This window comes from Elgaria multicarinata, chromosome 5 (genome assembly GCF_023053635.1).
Source record: "Elgaria multicarinata webbii isolate HBS135686 ecotype San Diego chromosome 5, rElgMul1.1.pri, whole genome shotgun sequence".
NCBI classification, from domain to species: Eukaryota; Metazoa; Chordata; class Lepidosauria; order Squamata; family Anguidae; genus Elgaria; species Elgaria multicarinata.
In genome coordinates, this window is record NC_086175.1 from 135295772 (window position 1) to 135317232 (window position 21461).

General features: G+C 45.3%; 1 protein-coding gene across 3 annotated transcripts in view; it reads left to right on the plus strand.

Annotated features, from left to right (window-relative positions):
• The window catches only part of UVRAG (UV radiation resistance associated), a 125235-nt gene extending 104320 nt beyond the window's left edge, over positions 1–20915 (plus strand). For 2 of the 3 annotated variants that reach the window (XM_063127239.1, XM_063127240.1), the window contains exons 14-15: positions 6393–6484; positions 18740–20915. In XM_063127239.1, coding sequence (XP_062983309.1) covers positions 6393–6484; positions 18740–19430 — 783 coding nt within the window. In that variant the 3' untranslated portion in view covers positions 19431–20915. The remainder of the gene's footprint in view (positions 1–6392; positions 6485–18739) is intronic. The other variant, XM_063127242.1, reaches the window with a different exon arrangement.
• The last annotated feature ends 546 nt before the right edge of the window (positions 20916–21461 follow it).

Here is a 21461-nt window from a genome sequence, read left to right on the forward strand (position 1 = left end):
CCAGTAAAAGATTTGCGAACAAATGCGTTTGGGCTTCGTTTCATTTGCACTTCTGGAACTCTCGGATTTTGTCTGCTGAATCTGTCTTGTTGCTGCTGTTTCACCTGACTGCCCAAGATGCATGTTCTTGTCCTGATAATCTTTCATGAAATAACAGCAAAGGCAGCAGCAGGGGTCTAGCTAAAACGATGATGGCACGCAAACACCTTGGAAGAGCAAAAGGCGCCATAGGCCCAAAGGAACAGTTCCTCTAACATTTATTTATTTTATTTTTATGCTGCCTGTTAGCTGAAGCGCTCTGGGCAATTCTCAAAACAAAGCTTAAAACCGTAAAACACAATAACACAGTAAGACATGATATAAAATGGTAAGTTTAAAACAGAATAAAACCAAGATAAAAGCCAGCAGCAGTACAAAGATCGAAAGACGCACTAACACAACAGAAGGATTAAAAAGCCTGGAAAAATAAAAAGTTCTTTACCAAGTGCCAAGAAGAACCCGATGTAGGTGCTAGGTGAGCCTCTTCAACCTCACCTCATTTGGTGAGGGTATCTGGAGCAGAGCTTCTGAGAGTGATTTTGGGGTTTGGGCAGGTATCTATGGAAGGAGAAAAACATTCAGGTAACCTAGCTTGATTGATAACTGGCAAATAGAGGGAGAAAACGTGGAGGCAGTGACAGACTTTGTATTTCTGGGCACAAAGATTACTGCAGACGCTGACTGCAGCCAGGAAATCAGAAGACGTTTACTTCTTGGGAGGAGAGCAATGACAAATCTCGAGAAAATAGTTAAGAGCAGAGACACCACACTGACAACAAAGGTCCGCATAGTTAAAGCAATGGTATTCCCCGTAGTAACCTATGGCTGCGAGAGCTGGACCATAAGGAAGGCTGAGCGAAGGAAGATAGATGCCTTTGAACTGTGGTGGTGGAGGAGAATCCTGAGAGTGCCGTGGACTGCAAGAAGATCAAACCAGTCCATGCTCCAGGAACTAAAGCCAGACTGCTCACTTGAGGGAATGGTATTAAAGGCAAAACTGAAGTACTTTGGCCACATAATGAGAAGACAGGATACCCTGGAGAAGAGGCTGATACTAGGGAAAGTGGAAGGCAAAAGGAAGAGGGGCCGACCAAGGGCAAGATGGATGGATGATATTCTGGAGGTGACGGACTTGACCTTGGGGGAGCTAGGGGTGGCGACGGCCGACAGAAAGCTCTGGCGTGGGCTGGTCCATGAAGTCACGAAGAGTCGGAAGCGACTGAACGAATAAACAAGAAACCTAGCCTCCAATCTTTTCAGGCCTTCTAGGTTACTACCACCACTTTGAATTGGGCCCGGAAACAGACCGGCAGCCAGTGCAGATTATAAAGCAGTGGTGTAATACGACAATCCCTGTTAACAATCTCGCTACCCTTTGGGGGCCAGCTGAAGTTTCTCGAACGTTTCCAAAGGCAGCCCACATATAATGCCTTGCAGTAATCCAAATGTGAGATTACCAGACCATGGGAAATTGTAGCTAGACTGTGTCCGTCCAGATAAACTTGTAGTTGGTGTATCAGCATAAGTTGATAAAAGGTTTTCCATGCCAAGGCCAACAGTGCCTCTATTGACAGCGGTGGATCCAAGAGCACTCCCAGACGTTCCGTGATAGTATCGTGTTGGTCTATTCCTGCAGCCACAGAAGATTTACTAAGAAGCTGATTTTGTCTAGATCCCACATATCAGAGGTTCAAAGAAGTGAAAATGTGTGTGTGTGGGGGGGAGAGGCAGAAGTATTGTGAGGGACAGGAGAGAAGAAATTCGGGTGGGCCCCCCTATAAAAATAGGCAAACATTTGGCGAATCAGATGACTGCTCCAAAATAAATCGAATAGAATATAGAGAAATCTTACTAGACTAAAACTCATACAATCACTTGATCACTTACGTTTGCATATGGGTAAAAATGAGATTTCCTTTATTTTTCTGTGGTCCGTATTTGTATTGCAGCAGGTATCTTAAAGGAAGCAGAAGGAGACTTACCTCTTAAGATGGTCCTTGCCATCTGTATTTCTATGAGTACTTTTATTAAATGTACTTTTTTTAAAAAAAAAATCAAATGCATAATTAATCCTTGCACCTTCTAAATCAATTAAAAGCATTCCTTCGCTTAATCTAACTGGTTAAAATGTTGCAACCCTAATTAATAGCCTTTACCCATCACACAGGCTCGTAGTGGGATAGCAGTGTATTGGTTGCAAAAGGTAGTGGCTTTGGGACGCCATGAAAGCATCTGACCCATGGAGGCACAGGGAGGGTAATTCTCCTTCACCAGCCCCACGGAAACCAACAGGAGCTGACTAAACAGAATAGTGTTAGTGTGTAGCTCTTGAACATTACAGCGAGGCTTGTTCAGGAGAACTTCTAGACTGTGGGAATGCTGTGGACGTCATATATCTTGACTTCAGCAAAGCTTTCGACAAAGTGCCCCATGATATTCTGATTAACAAACTAGCTAAAAGTGGACTAGGTGGATTCACAGTTGGCTACAGAATCGGACTTAAAGAGTACTTATCAATGGAACCTTCTCAAACTGGGGAGAGGCAACGAGTGGGGTACCGCAGGGCTCAGTCCTGGGCCCAGTGCTCTTCAACATTTTTATTAATTATTTGGACGAGGAGGTGCAGGGAACGCTGATCAAATTTGTAGATGACACAAAATTGGGTGGGACAGCTAATACCCTGGAAGACAGAAACAAACTTCAAAGTGATCTTGATAGGCTGGAGTGCTGGGCTGAAAACAACAGAATGAAATTTAATAGGGATAAATGCCAAGTTCTACATTTAGGAAATAGAAACCAAATGCACAGTTACAAGATGGGGGATACTTGGCTCAGCAATACTACAAACGAGAAGGATCTTGGAATTGTTGTAGATCGCAAGCTGAATATGAGCCAACAGTGCGATAGGGCTGCAAGAAAGACAAGTACTATTTTGGGCTGCATTAATAGAAGTCTAGCTTCCAAATCGCGTGAGGTACTGGTTCCTCTCTATTTGGCCCTGGTTAGGCCTCATCTAGAGTATTGTGTCCAGTTCTGGGCTCCACAACTCAAGAAGGACGCAGACAAGCTGGAGCGTGTTCAGAGGAGGGCAACCAGGATGATCAGGGGTCTGGAAACCAAGCCCTATGAAGAGAGACTGAAAGAACTGGGCATGTTTAGCCTGAAGAAGAGAAGATTGAGGGGAGACATGAGAGCACTCTTCAAATCCTTAAAAGGTTGTCACACAGAGGAGGGCCAGGATCTCTTCTCGATCCTCCCAGAGTACAGGACACGGAATAACGGGCTCAAGTTAAAGTTAGCCAGTTTCCAGCTGGACATCAGGAAAAACTTCCTGACTGTTAGAGCAGTACAACAATGGAATCAGTTACCTAGGGAGTTTGTGGGCTCTCCTACACTAGAGGCCTTCAAGAGGCAGCTGGACAACCATCTGTCAGGGATGCTATAGGGTGGATTCCTGCTTTGAGCAGGGGGTTGGACTCGATGGCCTTGTAGGCCCCTTCCAACTCTGCTATTCTATGATTCTATGATCTTGGTGTGTTGTGCGTCCCATGCTAGCTAGTGGGAATGTTGTATATGTCACAGTCCAGTGAAGTACCACATTTCAGAAGAACAAACTCCTTCCCAGAATATCATGGGTGGAGCTCTAACCCCTGTCCCTGCTCGAATAGTGAGTACTTAAGACATGGTAACCCTCCCCAGGGTGATCTTGAGATGGAGAGAGTCATCAGAGAGGCACCAGAAGTTGCAAATATTTTAGTAACTGCTAATTTCAGTGACTGTGGAGGTGATCTCTCCACCCCTCTTTTGCCAGAGCCCGTCTTGGAAATGGGGAGGGTTGGAAGGAGGATTGCTCTTGATCTTGCAGCCATGACTATGAGGTGAGGAGTGAGGCAAGGGCCGGAGTCCCGGAGATGACACCTTTTGTCTTGGCTATCAAGGCCAGCCAAAATGTTTGGAGGACCTGCTTATGAGGAGGGATGCCATTTAAAAGAAAGAAAGAGAAAAATCCAGTCAGGTACACAAAGCTTTTGAGCCACCCTGGGAATGAGGTAGGCTTTCTGAATAAGCAAAGGAAATTATGGTGTTTCATGGACAAGCAGTTCAATAAGCTAACATGATGTCATGTTCGGGAACATTCTGTGAGATTGAATGCACTAAAAAAATAACCTTTGAGGGTGCAGCTACTGTGCAGGAAGTAAAAGCTCTTTGGGGTTGGGTAGAAAAGCTCAACCTGGGCCTTGCGACTGGAAGAGCTGTGTGCTGTTAAGTAGGGGAGATAAGATTCGGTTAGCTGAGTACAAAGACCACCCAGGGGCAAGGGAACAGAGGGGCAAGGAGCTTGGAGGCAAAGTGTCTTATTTAGAATTTTTTGCATAGGGAGCATTAACCAGTTCCCAGGGAAGTGGCAAATTTGCCGGTTAAAAAACACAGAATAGGAGTCTTCAATCTCTAAATATCGTTGTGTCGTTCCCACCACCGCTACCAGAAGTCCATCCAAACTAACTAAAAGATCAGTCAGGGGATCTTAAGACCATAAGAGCCCTCCTGGATCAGACCAAGGGACCATCTTGCCCAGCATTCTGTTCACACACTCACTGACCAGTTTTCGAGCAGGGACCCACAAGCAAGACATGAGTGAAACCTCATCCTCATCTTCCACACAAATGATAGTGTTTGGTTTCTGATTTTAGGGGGCAAAGTGTACTGTTTTGGGCTTTCTTTCTTTTCTTTTTTGCGAAGACTCTCAGATTATTGGGCTTTCCAGACGCTATAGGAATAGTTTAATGAGAGCTGGACTTTTCTTAACTTGAGTAAACAGAGTTTGAAGTAATGGTGAATATTTGAGGAGTATGATTATATTCAGAGTGAAGTTCTCTTGCAACACAACTTTTTAAATTTCTCCTTGTTTAACTCTAAGCATCAGGTATAAAAGAGCCTGGATTCAGTGGGACAGTGGCTTTTTGGCAAATGTATCTAGGGTGGACTGGAATACCCTGTGCCGGCCGCATGCCTTAAGAGCTTTTGTCTCTAATCTGCTGAGCCAAGGTGCAGGCTCAGCATCGGAGAGGCAAGCGTAAGTTTAGGATCGATAGGGTGCCTTGGCCAGATCTTGAGAGGTCCTGCTCCTCAGCATGCCACAAACTCCAGCTTCCTATTCGTGGCAACCGTGCCATTGCTAGGTCACCTGCAAGTGTCTGAAAGTAGCCTTACGAGGTGTCAACTTAGACCTTCTATATCTCATGCTTGCAGCCTATCAAATAATTTTTGTTGTAGCAGTCCAGAACTGTAGTGCCCTGCAGTTGGATCTGTCTTCAAGACGTGCAGTGCAGCCCTATCCATGCTTATGTAGAAGAACGTCTCAAGGTGTACATTGGGGATCACTCCCTTATAGATGTATTTCATAGAATCATAGAATAGCAGAGTTGGAAGGGGCCTACAAGGCCATCGAGTCCAACCCCCTGCTCAATGCAGGAATCCACCCTAAAGCATCCCTGACAGGTGGTTGTCCAGCTGCCTCTTGAAGGCCTCTAGTGTGGGAGAGCCCACAACCTCACCAGGCAACGGATTCCATTGTCGTACTGCTCTAACTGTCAGGAAGTTTTTCTTGATGTCCAGCTGGAATCTGGCTTCCTTTAACTTGAACCCATTATTCCGTGTCCTGCACTCTGGGAGGATCGAGAAGAGATCCTTGCCCTCCTCTGTGTGACAACCTTTCAAGTATTTGAAGAGTGCTTTCATGTCTCCCCTCCATCTTCTCTTCTCCAGGCTAAACAGGCCCAGTTCTTTCAGTCTCTCTTCATAGGGCTTTGTTTCCAGACCCCTGATCATCCTGGTTGCCCTCCTCTGAACACGCTCCAGCTTATCTGCGTCCTTCTTGAATAGTGGAGCCCAGAACTGGACGCAATACTCTAGATGAGGCCTAACCATGGCCGAATAGAGAGGAACCAGTACCTCACGCGATTTGGAAGCTAGATTTCTATTAATGCAGCCCAAAATAGTACTTGCCTTTCTTGCAGCCATATCGCACTGTTGGCTCATATTCAGCTTGTCATCTACAACAATTCCAAGATCCTTCTCGTTTGTAGTATTGCTGAGCCAAGTATCCCCCATCTTGTAACTGTGCATTTGGTTTCTATTTCCTAGATGTAGAACTTGGCATTTATCCCTATTAAATTTCATTCTGTTGTTTTCAGCCCAGCACTCCAGCCTATCAAGATCACTTTGAAGTTTGTTTCGGTCTTCCAGGGTATTTAGAATTGGAGCCTTCAGAGGGCAACGTCTTAGGGCCTTTGGGGATATATCCAGGCACTTAGAAGAACTGCCCGCTAATTCTCACACTGCTGTCTCCATAGCTTAGATACCAACATGGGCTGGGGACTCCAGATCTAAGGCAGACGCTTCCTAACCTGAAAAACTTCTTGGAGCACGGACTCATGGTTCGATGGTAAGTAGTACTGGTGTCTTTTGTTCTGTACAATGAGAACTCTCCTTTTATCAAATTGGCACATGGGAAGTTGTCCTTTTTAAAAAGAAAGAGAGAGAGAGAAAGGTATTGTGGGAAATGATTCTACGGGCAAGTTTGCTGTCTGCTCAAAGTGGGCACCATGACATTTGAAGGTGATTTGTGGCAAACAGCAGCCAGGATACTTAGGCCATCAGGGTTAGACTTTTCTGTAAAAGGCATTGTGGGGGTGGGGGGAAGGGATCCCTAATGAAGAATTAGAATTTTGAGCTGAAGAATCTCCAACTGAACGGAAGCTATGAGTTCTGCATATACAATATTCCACTAGAACAGCCTTCCTCAACCTGGGGCGCTCCAGATGTGTTGGACTGCATCTCCCAGAGGGGGCATTCTGGGAGATGCAGTCCAACACATCTGGAGCGCCCCAGGTTGAGGAAGGCTGCACTAGACGATTCTAGCCCACAATGTTGCCATGAAAGCTGGGGGGAAAGGGCTCAGGCATTTCCCCCCCTAAATTTTCTGAAGCTAGAGGGGACCAGGTGGTGGGGATTCCACCTGTCAGGTAGCTGCATTTTTCCACAGTTCCCTAATTTGCCATAGTACCCGCCCCACCACTACCCATTGATCATACTTTTGGGTCCTGTGCAGCCTCCAAGCCTTGATCAATATTCAGCTGCCTCTTACCTAATTCTTTTTGCCTCCACCAATGCACTCTTTCCAATTAAGTCAGGGAACTTGCCTAGTATGGATGGTGTTTCTTGACCTATTTCCCTTGCCACTGATATGGGCTGGAGTATGTCACCTGTCTAATAAATGGATCAAGTGACAGTTGTATAAACGTAGGTGATTTGTATGCTGCCGGCACAGAGACTGAAGGCCACTGTCTTCCAGGAAGATCGTCATGGTGAGTAGGAGACCACCTTGGCCCATCCATGCTTCAGAGAAGGAGCAGCTACAGGGAGGTTGCTTCTCAGCTCTTAACTTCCAATTGTCCTAGGGTTCAAGGACCCCATGCATCAGCCAGAGTACTAAAAGCTTTTTCGGTATATGCGTGTGCATACGGGATGTGGGGAGCATGCAGTGTGTTTTGGTGTTTTGGCGAATATATGCTGTTACTTGTAAGCTGCCTTGGGAATCGTTTGAAAAGCAGAGTACAATTCCTCAAAATAAAGAAATATGCAGGATTTGGCTTTACTCGCTGTGGAATCCTGCTTTCTGACTTGAGGTAGACCATTGTCCCCAGTTGCCTTAGAGTGGCATGTTCTCATTATCAAGACAAAACACATTCTTTGCCTGGCTAATATTTCAAAACATGTGTGGATATTAGCCATACTTCTTTGGGACTATCGAATTTCTCCTCCGTGCATATCTACGCCTCATTTCTTTCTCACCTCCAAGGCTCAGATAGGTCTGATGATTCTGAACAGTACCTCTTGGTATACGTCCTTGCAGTATAAATGGTAATGAGGCTTTTCGTAGATCCTCCCTCAAGGGGGAGATTAGGGGGGGGCTTATTTCCAGCCTGGGCAGTTGGGCGCAAGCATGCTTGGCTGGAAGAGCCCAGTTCACATGTGCGTGTATGGAATGTAAGCATGCTAATAACCCCTGCGCACAGATGGTTAAATTGATATCCACAGAGCCCCAGCTACTAAAATTAAGATTTATGGCAGCATATATGCAGCAGGTAGGCCATGCTATTGACTGACTGCAGTCTCTAGATTCACATGACTGACAAAGCGTTGCCAGATGCCACAATATCAGATTGTGTGTGTATGTGTGTGTGTGTGTGTGTGCGTGCGCATGCCTGCTAAGTCTCTGAATTTTCTCGTTTACAACTCTTCTGTGACTTGGTTTCTTCTGCTTGATAATCCCTCTGCTTTTGTGATAATTCAGTGTATTTGGTAACCACTAATACCAAGTGCCGCCTTGATGGCTTTTTGATATATAAAGGTTAATAAATAAATAATCGTAGAATGACTTGACTTATGCTTTCCTACCTTATCCCAAGAGTTTAGGGCAGGTTACAGTGGGCCATCTAAATGTATTTCTCTCTTCATTCTCTCCCCCCCCCATTGCCCCCACCAGAAAAATAAATTGTGAGGGAGCATCCTGATGAAGGCAGCTCTGTCTCACAAAAGTTTATGCCACAATATATGTCTTAGTCTTTAAGGTGCCACAAGACTGTCATTTGTTTATTTATTTATTTATTTCATAGAATCATAGAATAGCAGAGTTGGAAGAGGCCTACAAGGACGTCGAGTCCAACCCCCTGCTCAATGCAGGAATCCACCCTAAAGCATCCCTGACAGACGGTTGTCCAGCTGCCTCTTGAAGGCCTCTAGTGTGGGAGAGCCCACAACCTCCCTAGGTAACTGATTCCATTGTCGTACTGCTCTAACAGTCAGGAAGGTTTTCCTGATGTCCAGCTGGAATCTGGCTTCCTTTAACTTGAGCCCATTATTCCGTGTCCTGCACTCTGGGAGGATCGAGACGAGATCCTGGCCCTCCTCTGTGTGACAACCTTTCAAGGATTTGAAGAGTGCTATCATGTCTCGCCTCAATCTTCTCTTCTCCAGGCTAAACCTGCCCAGTTCTTTCAGTCTCTCTTCATAGGGCTTTGTTTCCAGACCCTTGATCATCCTGGTTGCCCTCCTCTGAACACGCTCCAGCTTGTCTGTTATATTTTATCTGTTATATTTCTATACCTCCCAATAGCTGAAGCTTTCTGGGCGGTTCACACATTTTTGTGTGAGTTTAGGCTATGAAATTGACTCCCTTGTGATCATGGGGGCCAAGCAGAGGTATGAACCTGGATCTCCCCGCCGTACGCCACTGGCTGCAAAGAAAGCAGATTTCAGCCAACTCAGCTCATGGGCTTGTTAAACACCCACGGACAAGTGGCTGTCTTATTTAAATGGGCCAACATCACAGATCCAGCTGGCAAGATGAGGAACTACTCAAGCAGAGCTGTTGGATTATAAAACTAGAGGAAGACGTGTTGTAGAAAATGGCTACTGAAACATTAGTTTTAACGCCAATATGCCAACTGAAGAATTTTGTCTGTCTGTCTCTCTCTCTCTCTTGCACGCATACACACAACATTTGGATGGCTTCAAAACAGGATTAGTCAACCACATAGAGGATAAGCCTAACAATGGCTTCTAGCCCTGATAGCTATATGCTCCCACTAGTATCAGAGGCAGTGTATACCTATGTGTACCAGTTGCTGGGGAACCGAAGTGTGACAGTGCTGTTGCATTCATGTCCAATTTGTGGGCTTCCAATTGGGGCATCTGGTTGGCCACTGTCTGAATGGAGTGCTGGACTAGATCTAGCAGGGCTCTTCTTATGGCTCAAGGAGTTCACTGCCTCAAGATAAGGTGGTGGCTAGAGGCCTAGGCAGCTTTTACAGAAGATCAAACAAATGCATGAAAGAGGAAAAGTCTATAATGGCTTTTTAGTCATAATGGCCACAGGTTCAGAGGCATTGAGTTATTTTACACATAACAGTAACCCCTGGTTTATTTAAACCATGGTTTCTTGCCCTACTAAGGGTTTGTCTGCCAAACAAACCATGGTTTGTTTTTGCAGCTCCTGGGTTGTTTGTTTCCCTCCTCGTTTGCCTGCTCCCTCCCCAGCTGTCTTTACATGGCACGGGCATGTAAAGAGATGGAGGGTTTTTTTTACTGCTCTTGCCTGCTGTCTCTGTAGCACAGTGAAACACCCAGAAGCAACCTACGTTTCTGGGTTCGCACATAATGACAACCCATAGTTTAAACAACCCATTGTTCACAATCCCGCAACATATCATGATTCTCTTCACGGGTTGTTCATGGATAACAATCCATAATTGACGTAAAGTTCCAGGTTCACAGATAACAACCCATGATCCAACAATTAACCAGCAATTTAATAAACCATGGTTTGTCATTGCATGCAAACCAGATTGATATGCCGGTTGCTGGAGAGGACTATTTCTTTAATGCCTTGCTTGGAGGCTTCCAAGAGACATCGGGTTGACCACTTTCAGGTCAAAAGCTGGATAAGTGAATGGACTTTTAGTCTCTCTAACAGCGATCTTCTCATGTGGTCAATCGGATCATTTCCCAAGGACTCTAATCCAGGAATTTAATCCCATGACTAACATTTCCTGATCTTTGCTAATGGTGCAATTGTTTCCTCTTTTCCACTTCTTCCTCTTCCCCGCCTCAACTTTACTCTTGCCTCAACCAGGTTAGCAGGTTGTTTTTCATAGACACCTTTAGCCTTCAGTAAAACCATGCCTTCCAAAATAAAAGCATTGCTTTCCTGTGGTGTGGAGCAGTATCTGGGAACTGTTGCTTGAATTTTGTGGAGGAGGAGGAGGAGGAGGATTGCATTTTTATACTGCCCAATAGCCAAAGCTCTCTTTTGGAGAGTTTTTGGAGCTGCAGATCTTTAGGGAGACTTTGTTCCCACCACCTCGTGCTAAAGCTTCTTGAAAAGGCTTTACTATCAATCATCCAGGACATAACAAGTACAAATCTGCAGCAGAAAATTAGAAACTTCAAAATAGTGTCAGAATGATCTTGGAATTGTTGAAGATCACAAGCTGAATATGACCCAACAGTGCGATGTGGTTGCAAAAAAAGCAAATGCTATTTTGGGCTCCATTAATAGAAGTATAGGTTCCCAAACGCGTGAGGTACTGGTTCCTCGCTATTCAGCCCTGGTTAGGCCTCATCTAGAGTATTGCGTCCAGTTCTTGGCACCACACTTCAAGAAGGACGCAGACAAGCTGGAGCGTGTTCAGAGGAGGGCAACCAGGATGATCAGGGGTCTAGAAACAAAGCCCTATGAAGAGAGACCGAAAGAACTGGGCATGTTTAGTCTGGAGAAGAGAAGATTGAGGGGAGACATGATAACATCTTCAAATACTTAAAAGGTTGTCACACAGAGGAGAGACAGGATTATTATTATTATTATTATTATTTATTTATTTATTTATTTATTTAGCATCATCAGTGTACATGGATCTCTTCTCGATCCTCCCAGAGTGCAGGACACGGAATAATGGGCTCAAGTTAAAGGAAGCCAGATTCCGGCTGGACATCAGGAAAAACTTCCTGACTGTTAGAGCAGTACGACAATGGAACCAGCTACCTAGTGAGGTGGTGGGCGCTCCCACACTAGAGGCCTTCAAGAGGCAGCTGGACAACCATCTGTCACGGATGCTTTAGGGTAGATTCCTGCATTGAGCAGGGGGTTGGACTCGATGGCCTTATAGGCCCCTTCCAACTCTACTATTCTTTGATTCTATGATTCTAATGCCAGCAATGAGGGAACAGATCATACTTTGCCTGGGAGAGGGTTCCAAAACTTTGGGGGCAACTGCAGAAAAGGCTCTGCCCTGGATAACTGCCTGCTGTACCTCCAAATGGTGAGGGAACCTAAAGTAGAGCCTCTGAAGCAGATCAAAGGACTATGAATATGCGAGTCAATTAATACTAATTTTGATACTAATATTGCACTCCCATGATACATTTTATTTTTGTTCATTTATTTATATTCTGCTCTTCCTCAAGGAGGAAGTGTTAGGATTGAATGGTATATGAATTTGAAGAGTTAGGAAGTTAATGGCGTAGTAGTTGAGCATAGATATTCACCTGGCCCCCAGTACCACAGTATTTCAGTGCTGGAAGTTGTGGAAGATTGAAACTGGAGTCCAACCATTCTTGGATCCCAGGAACTGACCCAAAAGGATGGGGTGTGGCTGCAACAGTGTTATCAAGGCACCCTGCACGTATTCTCTGTAGAGGAACAAGTGAGGACTTGTAAAGAGCTGGAGAAATGGTCCAACCCCAGTCATAACCTCCTGACATGCTCCAGAGTGTGTTGGTGTACCAAATGGTCGTATAAACCTTGTGGATAAGCATAGCAAGCCATCAGGCGTAGCTTGATGGGTGTTATATTGTTGACCACCATGATAACGTACGTGAGCGATGCTTTCTGACTTTAATTTCCAAGTCTCTAAAATGTGACTTTCACGCTGCCTATTCAATATGACTTAGAGAAAATAGGCTTGTTAATAGGTTTTAATATTTCAAGCAATTTGTTCAGTGACGGGCAGCTCGAAGGATTTCACATATACGGTTGCACAGCTTACAGTGTTGGGGCTTCCTCACATGCGTCTCCCTCCTGATTCATGGATTTGGGTCTCTCTTAATTAATTTCAGATTTTTCTCTGGTATCATTTGCTTTGGGATACGTGGCATAGCATTTAAACCGATTTACACATCAATTTTTTTGCATCCCAAAGAAGCAATTTATTGCTATAGAATATTTGTTCTCTGCATTTTCATTCCAAACATCATTTTTTTTCTGTGTTTACACGGATTGCTAGTGAAATATGCATGTAGGCGAAGGAATACTCTGGCTGCTGTTGGACACAGCTAAATAGCCCTCTTAGGAGGAATGTAATACTGCTACTTTTGAACTGAACTACTGATACAGATCCTGTTTGTTGAACGGGAAAACAGATAAAGTTAAGGCTTGCTTCTTGTCTTATGCATTTATGACGCATGATTGCTCCTACAAGTCACTCCTGTGTAGAGCTGAGTTGTTGTCATAAAGCCACATCAGAGCGAGGGCAATGCTGCTTCTATTCTCACTTTGGTATTTTGTGGGGGAAAAGGAAAGGAGAAATGGCACTGAGCAATTTCTGAACACGTGCCTTCCTTTTGTTTGTTCATTCGATGTCTAGCCTGCATTTCCACCCAAAAATGGTGCTTCAGGCATGCATTAAGTAGTGTGTTTGCCCAGTCCACAGGGCAGAGTTAATCATGGAGTATTTTGCTCCAATTCTGAAGTTCACCTGAAGTTTAAAGCAGTGCTTGAAATCAGTAGATGTTCTCACCTCTGGATTTGAATATGCATACATATGAATGCCATATGTGCAAAAGCCTGGGAGAGATGAGAACACTGCGCAACACAACCCATCACACATATGGGCTTCAGCATGGAGTGCCTGCATAGAATCATAGAATAGTAGAGATGGAAGGGGCCTATAAGGCCATTGAGTCCAACCCCCGGCTCAATGCAGGAATCCACCCTAATGCATATCTGACAGATGGTTGTCCAGCTGCCTCTAGAAGGCCTCTAGTGAGGGAGAGCGCACAACCTCCCTAGGTCACTGGTTCCATTGTCATACTGCTCTAACAGTCAGGAAGTTTTTCCTGATGTCCAGCCGGAATCTGGCTTCCTTTAACATGAGCCCATTATTCCTTGTCCTGCACTCTGGGAGGATCGAGAAGAGATCCTGGCCCTCTTCTGTGTAACAACCTTTTAAGTATTTGAAGAGTGCTCTCATGTCTCCCCTCAGTCTCCTCTTCTCCAGGCTAAACAGGCCCAGTTCTTTCAGCCTCTTCATAGGGCTTTGTTTCCAGACCCCTGATCATCCTGGTTGCTCTCCTCTGAACACGCTCCAGCTTGTCTGCATCCTTCTTGAACTGTGGTGCCCAGAACTGGACGCAATACTCAAGATGAGGCCTAACCAGGGCCAAATAGAGAGGAACCGGTACCTCACGTGATTTGGAAGCTATACTTCTATTAATGCAGCCCAAAATAGCATTGGCCTTTCTTGCAGCCACATCGCACTGTTGGCTCATATTCAGCTTGCGATCTACAACAACATCAAGATCCTTTTCGTTTGTAGCATTGCTGAGCCAAGTATCCCCCATCTTGTAACTGTGCCTTTGGTTTCTATTTCCTAGATGTAGAACCCGGCAGTGTATGTGGCCGTGTGCCCTGCCTCTCCACATCCACCATTCCGGTTGCTGCACCAGTCCAGTAACTGGGCCTTTGACACTTCTGGATTGGCTCTAAGGTGGTTTCATAGACAAGCCACTGGCTTCTTGCCTGGGGGACAAAAAGTAAACTATGATATTATGAGCCTGATGAACACAGGCAGCTTAATTTTCTATCTTTTAAATCAGAACCATCTTATGTGGTCATTTCTCAACTTGCCAGAACATACGGTTTCCGCTTGCTTTCATGACTGGCTGTCTCCTCCTGGCACCTTTTAGCGACCCTGCCATTATTTTGCATTATTTAAGCTATAATCTTTAAAGAGGTGTGAGCCATTTCCCCCCCCTTTCTTTAATACAGTTGACATGATATTGGCCAAAGGGTTTGCTTAAAGCAGCAAATGTTTCAGATGGCTATAAACCAACTTAAACACCTTCATTTCTTGCTGCCATGAGGTCATATTTGCAACAGAAGTGGGTGGGTGGGGTGGGGAGAATTGAATGTTTTAAGTTGCTTTTTTCCCCTTCTTCTTGAAACATTCTCATACCACTGGGCTATAGCTGTGCATTTTGGCTGGTGGCCAGACAATCACGATTTAGTATTTTAACCAGCTGCGATCAAGTAATGTCCCTCGGAGGAAACATTTCATAGGGAGGGAAAGATACATATTTGAGACTGCGAATTGTATTTTGTCTTTTCAAAAAGTTTTTGTATGCCTTTTACAAACGTACTAAATAACAAGGCAATCTTTTTGGTGTCATTCGGGGTGTTTTTTTTAAATGTAGGATGTTTTTGACCAGGATTGGGAGGTGGGGGGGTGAGTAGGGGTGCGTCTCTTAAAATATGATGACAAAAACAGTAGGACCGAACATAAGAACATCAGAAGAGCCCTGAGGCTGGATCAGACCAAGGGTCCGTCTAGTCCGGCACTCTGTTCACACAGGGGCCAACCAGCCATCGCCCAGGGAACAACAAAGCAGGACATGGTGCAACAGCACCCTCCCACCCATGTTCCCCAGCAACTGGTGCACACAGGCTTACTGCCTCGGATACTGGAGATAGCACACAACCATCAGGGCTAGTAGCCATGGATAGCCTTCTCCCTCAGAAATTTATCCAACCCCTTTTTAAAGCCATCCAAATTGGTGGCCGTCAATGCAATGATTTTGTATAATCAGTCATAGAATCATAGAATAGCAGAGTTGGAAGGGGCCTACAAGGCCATCGAGTCCAACCCCCTGCTCAATGCAGGAATCCACCCTAAAGCATCCCTGACAGATGCTTGTCCAGCTGCCTCTTGAAGGCCTCTAGTGTGGGAGAGGCCACAACCTCACCAGGCAACTGATTCCATTGTCGTACTGCTCTAACAGTCTGGAAGTTTTTCCTGGTGTCCAGCTGGAATCTGGCTTCCTTTAACTTGAGCCTGTTATTCCGTGTCCTGCACTCTGGGAGGATCGAGAAGAGATCCTGGCCCTCCTCTGTGTGACAACCTTTTAAGTATTTGAAGAGTCCTATCATGTCTCCCCTCAATCTTCTCTTCTCCAGACTAAACATGCCCAGTTCTTTCAGTCTCTCTTCATAGGGCTTGGTTTCTAGACCCCTGGTCATCATAGAATAGCAGAGTTGGAAGGGGCCTCCAAGGCCATCGAGTCCAACCCCCTGCTCAATGCAGGAATCCACCCTAAAGCATCCCTGACAGATGGCTGTCCAGCTGCCTCTTGAATGCCTCTAGTGTAGGAGAGCCCATGACCTCCCTAGGGAATTGCTTCCATTGTCATACTGCTCTAACAGTCAGGAAGTCTTTCCTGATGTACAGCCAGAGCGTGGCTTCCTGTGACTTGAACCCATTTATGTGTGCATTCAGCTTCAACTTTAAGTGTTTAGTGTGGATGGTATCGCTGGCAGTTCCATGTGTGCATTCCTTAATGCAGGCTGTAGGCAGTGGATATCGTACAATCGCTTGAAGAACTGAGGCATTTGCCCAGACTGAAGGGTTTAGTAGTGGCCCCGTTCAGACAACACGCTAAACCCTGCTGCTTAACCACAAAATGGTATTCTCCCACCCCCTACCTCCAAGTTTATACCTAGGAAGAGGTTGCCCAGCAGCAGCAGAAGCTTTCCTCTCACAGTGCGGCAAAGGGAACGGGACGATCCAGCATTTATTTGAATGTGGAAATCTTCCTTTTAGAGTGTTTCATCTCCCAGGTTCAAGGGAGATCCAAACTCAGGAGTTATGAAGGGAGCGTGTCTGAGCCCGTGGCTCACCCCTGACCTCTCCCTTGGTGCAGTTTGGTGGGTGGGGGGGTGGATAGATAAATGATACCCCAACAGGGCCTTAGATCCAACTCTGGAGTTTATCAGAAATGGGGAATGCAGGAGCCGACCTAGGAGGTAGCATCCAAAGTTCAGACTGACGTGTGGTACGAATACAGGAATTTGGAAACTTTCAGGTTAAATGGAACTTGGGTAAAGACCTTGGCTGCAAAATTTGAAAACATGGCCAAGAAGGCTGTGAACTTGGAAGTCATAAAGCAGAGGAGGGGGTGGGGGTGATTGTGACTTGCCCTCTCTTTGTATGTTTTGTTTATTTGGGGGGGGGGACACACAAATGTCTCATGGCACCTTAAAAACTAAAATTTATTATGGCACAGGCTTTTGTAGACTAGAGGCAACTTCATTAGAAGTACCTGTTGTCAAATATACCTAACACAAGGATGTAATTGGTGGGGGGAGTGTAAAGGTTGGGGTTAAATGGTAATGACCTGCAAACAGTACCGCCTGTGACCCTTCTATTAGAGCTTAAATGTATAGAAAATGACCTTTCCTAGCAGTAGTAATTGGTGATGACACAACCCTTTTGGCATCACTGAGGAAATTAACACCTGTAGTGGGACAAAATCAGTAGAGTGTCTTGTGGCACCTTAAAGATTAACGAATTTATTGTGGCATAAGCTTTCATGGATTATGCTCCACTTTATCATACCCAAATGAATAGAACTGAGCGTTTTGATAAATTTCCTCCGGAAATGATTTTTGTAGCAAATGGCATATAATCAGTGCTCTTTTTCCTTTGTTGTCATGAAGTGTGAAAAGGATATACTGTAGGTCTGTGTTTTGTGTGTGTGTGTGTGTGTGTGTGAGAGAGAGAGAGAGAGAGAGAGAGAGAGATGGATGAAGATTTCTGTTTCTCATGCAGTCCATGAGATTCACACAGTCCTTGAATCCAGCATAGAGCTTTGTGTTTTAAGTCCTGGTGTTACTTCTGAGCCTTAAAACCAGAGGAGGGCAACTTCTAGCCTGCGAGGCTAACCTGCCCCACAATGGTTAGACAGCCTCTGTGAACCCTTCCCCCTTCCTCCCCTAGCCACACTCGCTGGCCTGGAGAGAGAAATCCCGTTATCTCCGATCTGTGGTAGGAGATAACAGGAGGGGAATCCCTTTGTTATTTCTGATGGGAGGTAAGAAAAGAATGTCCCTGCTCTTGACTGCCACTTGAAGGAGCTGGCTCCTGCAAGTGATGGCTGAATCCCTTCCCACCCTACACATGCCTTGATTGGGAAGGAGGCACTTGTTCTGAATGGCCAAGCTGCTTTATGAACACAGAGAGGCATGGAACTCTGTGCCTCTCTCTACACAGTGGGGAAAAAGTGGGCCATGACATCATAGAATCATAAAATAGTAGGGTTGGAGGAGGCCTATAAGGCCATCGAGTCCAACCCCCCTGCTCAATGCAGGAATCCACCTTACAGCATCCCTGACAGGCGGCTGTCCAGCTGCCTCTTGAGTGCCTTTAGGGTGGGAGAGCCCACAACCTCCCTAGGTCATTGGTCATGGGAGGGGCTTTGGTACGGAGCCTCACCCCTTGACATTATCTGGCCCGTCAGGCTTGGTCTGGCGGACAAGCCAGCCCCCAGACCAAAAGAGTTTCCTCCTCCCTGCTTTAAACACACTTTAAAAAAAAGTCTTAAAGTCGTGCAGCGCAGTGGATAGATGTTTGGGCTTTGGTACAGGGAATTTGTGTTCAAATCTTTACTCAGTTGCAAAGTTATGGGTTGCTGCTGTGGCAAACTTGCCGTTTCTTTCTGTGTACATTTCTTCGTGGTATTGTGGAAAGTATAAAAGAGGAGACCGTAAAGCACACATGACTTGTAAAAAGAATGTTAGCTGTTTATAGAAATCTATGAAATAATAAATATTAATGGTAAATCTAGGCTCAGCTTTCTCAAGTTTGATAACCTTCCTGCTCCTTTTTTTTTGGTAAACCGCCCAGAGAGCTATGGGGCGGTATATAATTGTAATAAATCACATGTATCAAATCAAATCAATCCTGAAAGTTATAAACATTTCCATAAAGCCTCCCCCCTCTCCACTGTTTTAACCATCATTCTCGTCATGATTTTAACCATGTTTTAACCATGTTTTAACATATCATTCTCGCCATTTTTTTTATAGCGATCGGCACCACATTTCCAGTGCCATTCCAGTTCCAAAGAGACAGAGTTCCACGTTTGTGGGTTTGGATATTGGCTTCTCCAGCAGCCATCCTTCTCCTGACAAGGGACTCCGAAAACGGGCCAGCTCGGAGAACGAGAGACTGCAGTACAAGACTCCCCCTCCAAGTTACAACTCCGCTTTAACACAGCCCATTGCCATTGTAGGAGAACCTGATAAAAAGGTTGGATCCTTATCCTCTTCTTTAGATACCTCCATTGACTTCTCAAAAGAAAGCAAAAAGGGAGCGGATTCGTGTAACAGTCTCAATGGTGAAAACAGGAACCTGGACAATTCCCGAGATCAGCAGGAGCCTTTCCTGGGGCCCTCGCGTGCAATAAATGGGGCTGCGTTGCCCGGCGAGCACCCTGAGGCCGCGACCAACGAGCAGCCGTGTGTGTTCCGTGGCCCTCTTGGTGCCGACCTCCTCTGCACGGTCGAGCAAGCAGAAGAGATCATGGGCATGGAAGCCACGGGGTTTGGCACAGGAGACCAGCTTGAAGCCTTTAACTACATCCCCGTGGACCACGCCGTGGCAGTGGAATGCGACGACCAAGTTCTGGGGGAATTTGAAGAGTTCTCCCGGAGGATCTGTGCACTGAACAAGGACGCCCCCACTTTCCGCAGGCCGCGGAAGGGTTCTGACAAGTGAGGGTTGGGCGCCGTGGTGGCGGTGGCACGTTACAAAGGTGAAACTATATATCTGGAATGAAGATAAAACTTGCACTCAGAATCCCTGATCAGTTATGCGATGGAACGGGGGTGGAGGGGAAAACTGTTGCTATAGTTTTGGAAAGTAGATTTTGATTCCACACGATCACGATATATCCAGAACCGAGGTAAACACTTCCTGCTTCCTACCCTGGTTTCCTGTTATTTGCAAATCGCTCTGGCAGATTTGATCAGGCCATTTGTGTATTGTCCGGTTAAGTTTATTTAGATTTCTTTTGAGGAGTTGAGGGGGAACTGAAGCCAAACGTTTGCCTGAAGACAAGCAGAGGAGGTCTGTGTGCGCAGGACCGCGTGCGTATTAACTCCCCTCCTCAACAGCTTGTTGCGCTCCGCCGGGCCTTGCAGCTTTTTGTGGTTCAGGGGCATGCACAGATGGTTTTCTTAATTTGGGAAACAAGTGGTAAACTTCGCAGGCAGACCTGCCACGCCAAAAGACCCGACAAAACCCAAAAAGAACTCCTCTCTGCATGCAGTTTTATTTATTTCCTTCCCTTCACCATTCCTGTTGCCAGCAGGCACTGAGCATGACCCGGTGAAATGGGGGTGGCGCTAGAAAGCTTGCATAAGTACTATGCCTTTCAGTGGGTCATGTGCAGGAGATGTTCCTAGTGGATTGTTCCCACTGCTTCCAGGTTAAAAAAAAATCTAGGCAGGGGAGGGAGACTTAATGTACTTAGTTGTCACTCTGGTTTTATCACCCTGTAACTGAAGACTCCTGTTTAGGAATTAACACATATTTTGTCTCGAATGACCAGGCTCTCTACGCACACTCAGACCAGACCTGTAAATGAATGCTGTTGCTGCTTTTGGAGTATGGTAGCTTTCTAGCCTGCTTGGGAAAAGATGGTTCATGTACTAAAGGTGTGTCTCATGGGACCATAAAAGTATAACAAAACAGCTCTTAGGCACATCGTCATTATTATTATTTTATTATTCCTATTATTATCAGCATCATTATTTCAGACCCGATCAAGCTGTGAAGCAGTTTACAAACATGCAAGCCAGACTTTAATGTATACAGTGCAATAGATTTGGGATTACCTGACTTGAGTTTAATAGTGCTTGGTGTTGACCATATTTAATACTATATTTAATCTGTGTGTTTTTTTAAAAAAATAATTTTTTTAAAAAATCAACCAAACCATCCATACTTTTAAACTGGAGTTGCCTCCATCAGTTTATCAATGGGACAAGTTTGACTCTAGATGAGGTAGTTTGCCACTGGCCCACGTGTTTCCAACTGCACTAACGTACGAGCGGATTTTTGTGGTCTGCTTGAGATTCCTGACGATATGCATTTTGGAGTTCAGATGAGTCTGGCTCTTGCTTTCTACATTGTATACCGAAGTCTGGGCTCAATTGTGAGCTCATATGTATTGCAGAATAAAAGTTTAATTTACTTCAAGGTGCCTGATAATTTCTTTTCCATGCTTAACTCCTTCTTGAATCTTTGCTGCAGCATATTGAGCAAATTTCACAATAAAATTGAGACAACTGTTAATGAAACAATCCATATGTATAATGTAAGCATTGAACATGGAGACAAATAATATTTTGGCTCAGTTCAGACAACACATTTCTTAACAGTGGTTTTAGAACTCCACGGTGGAGTTTTTACACCAACGTTGAGAAATGTGTTGTCTGGCGGGAAAACTCCACGCAGTGGCAGAGGTGTGTTTTTTTTTTGGGGGGGGGGGGAGGAAAACTCCATACATAATATCCACACTGTGCAGAGGAGAGTTCCTGCACAACCTGTGTGCTGTGTGGTAGGCTCCGTGGAGTTTTCCGTTGCATTGAGTTGATTTTTCCCACTGGCTACAGAATTCCCTCGCAAGAGCGGCAAAAGGAGTGAGTGCCATTCTAGGAGGGCCACCGGGATTGTTATTTTGCAGCAATGGATGATGGGATAGCATTGGGAGGACTGGGGGAGGAGAGAGGGCAGAGGAACTAC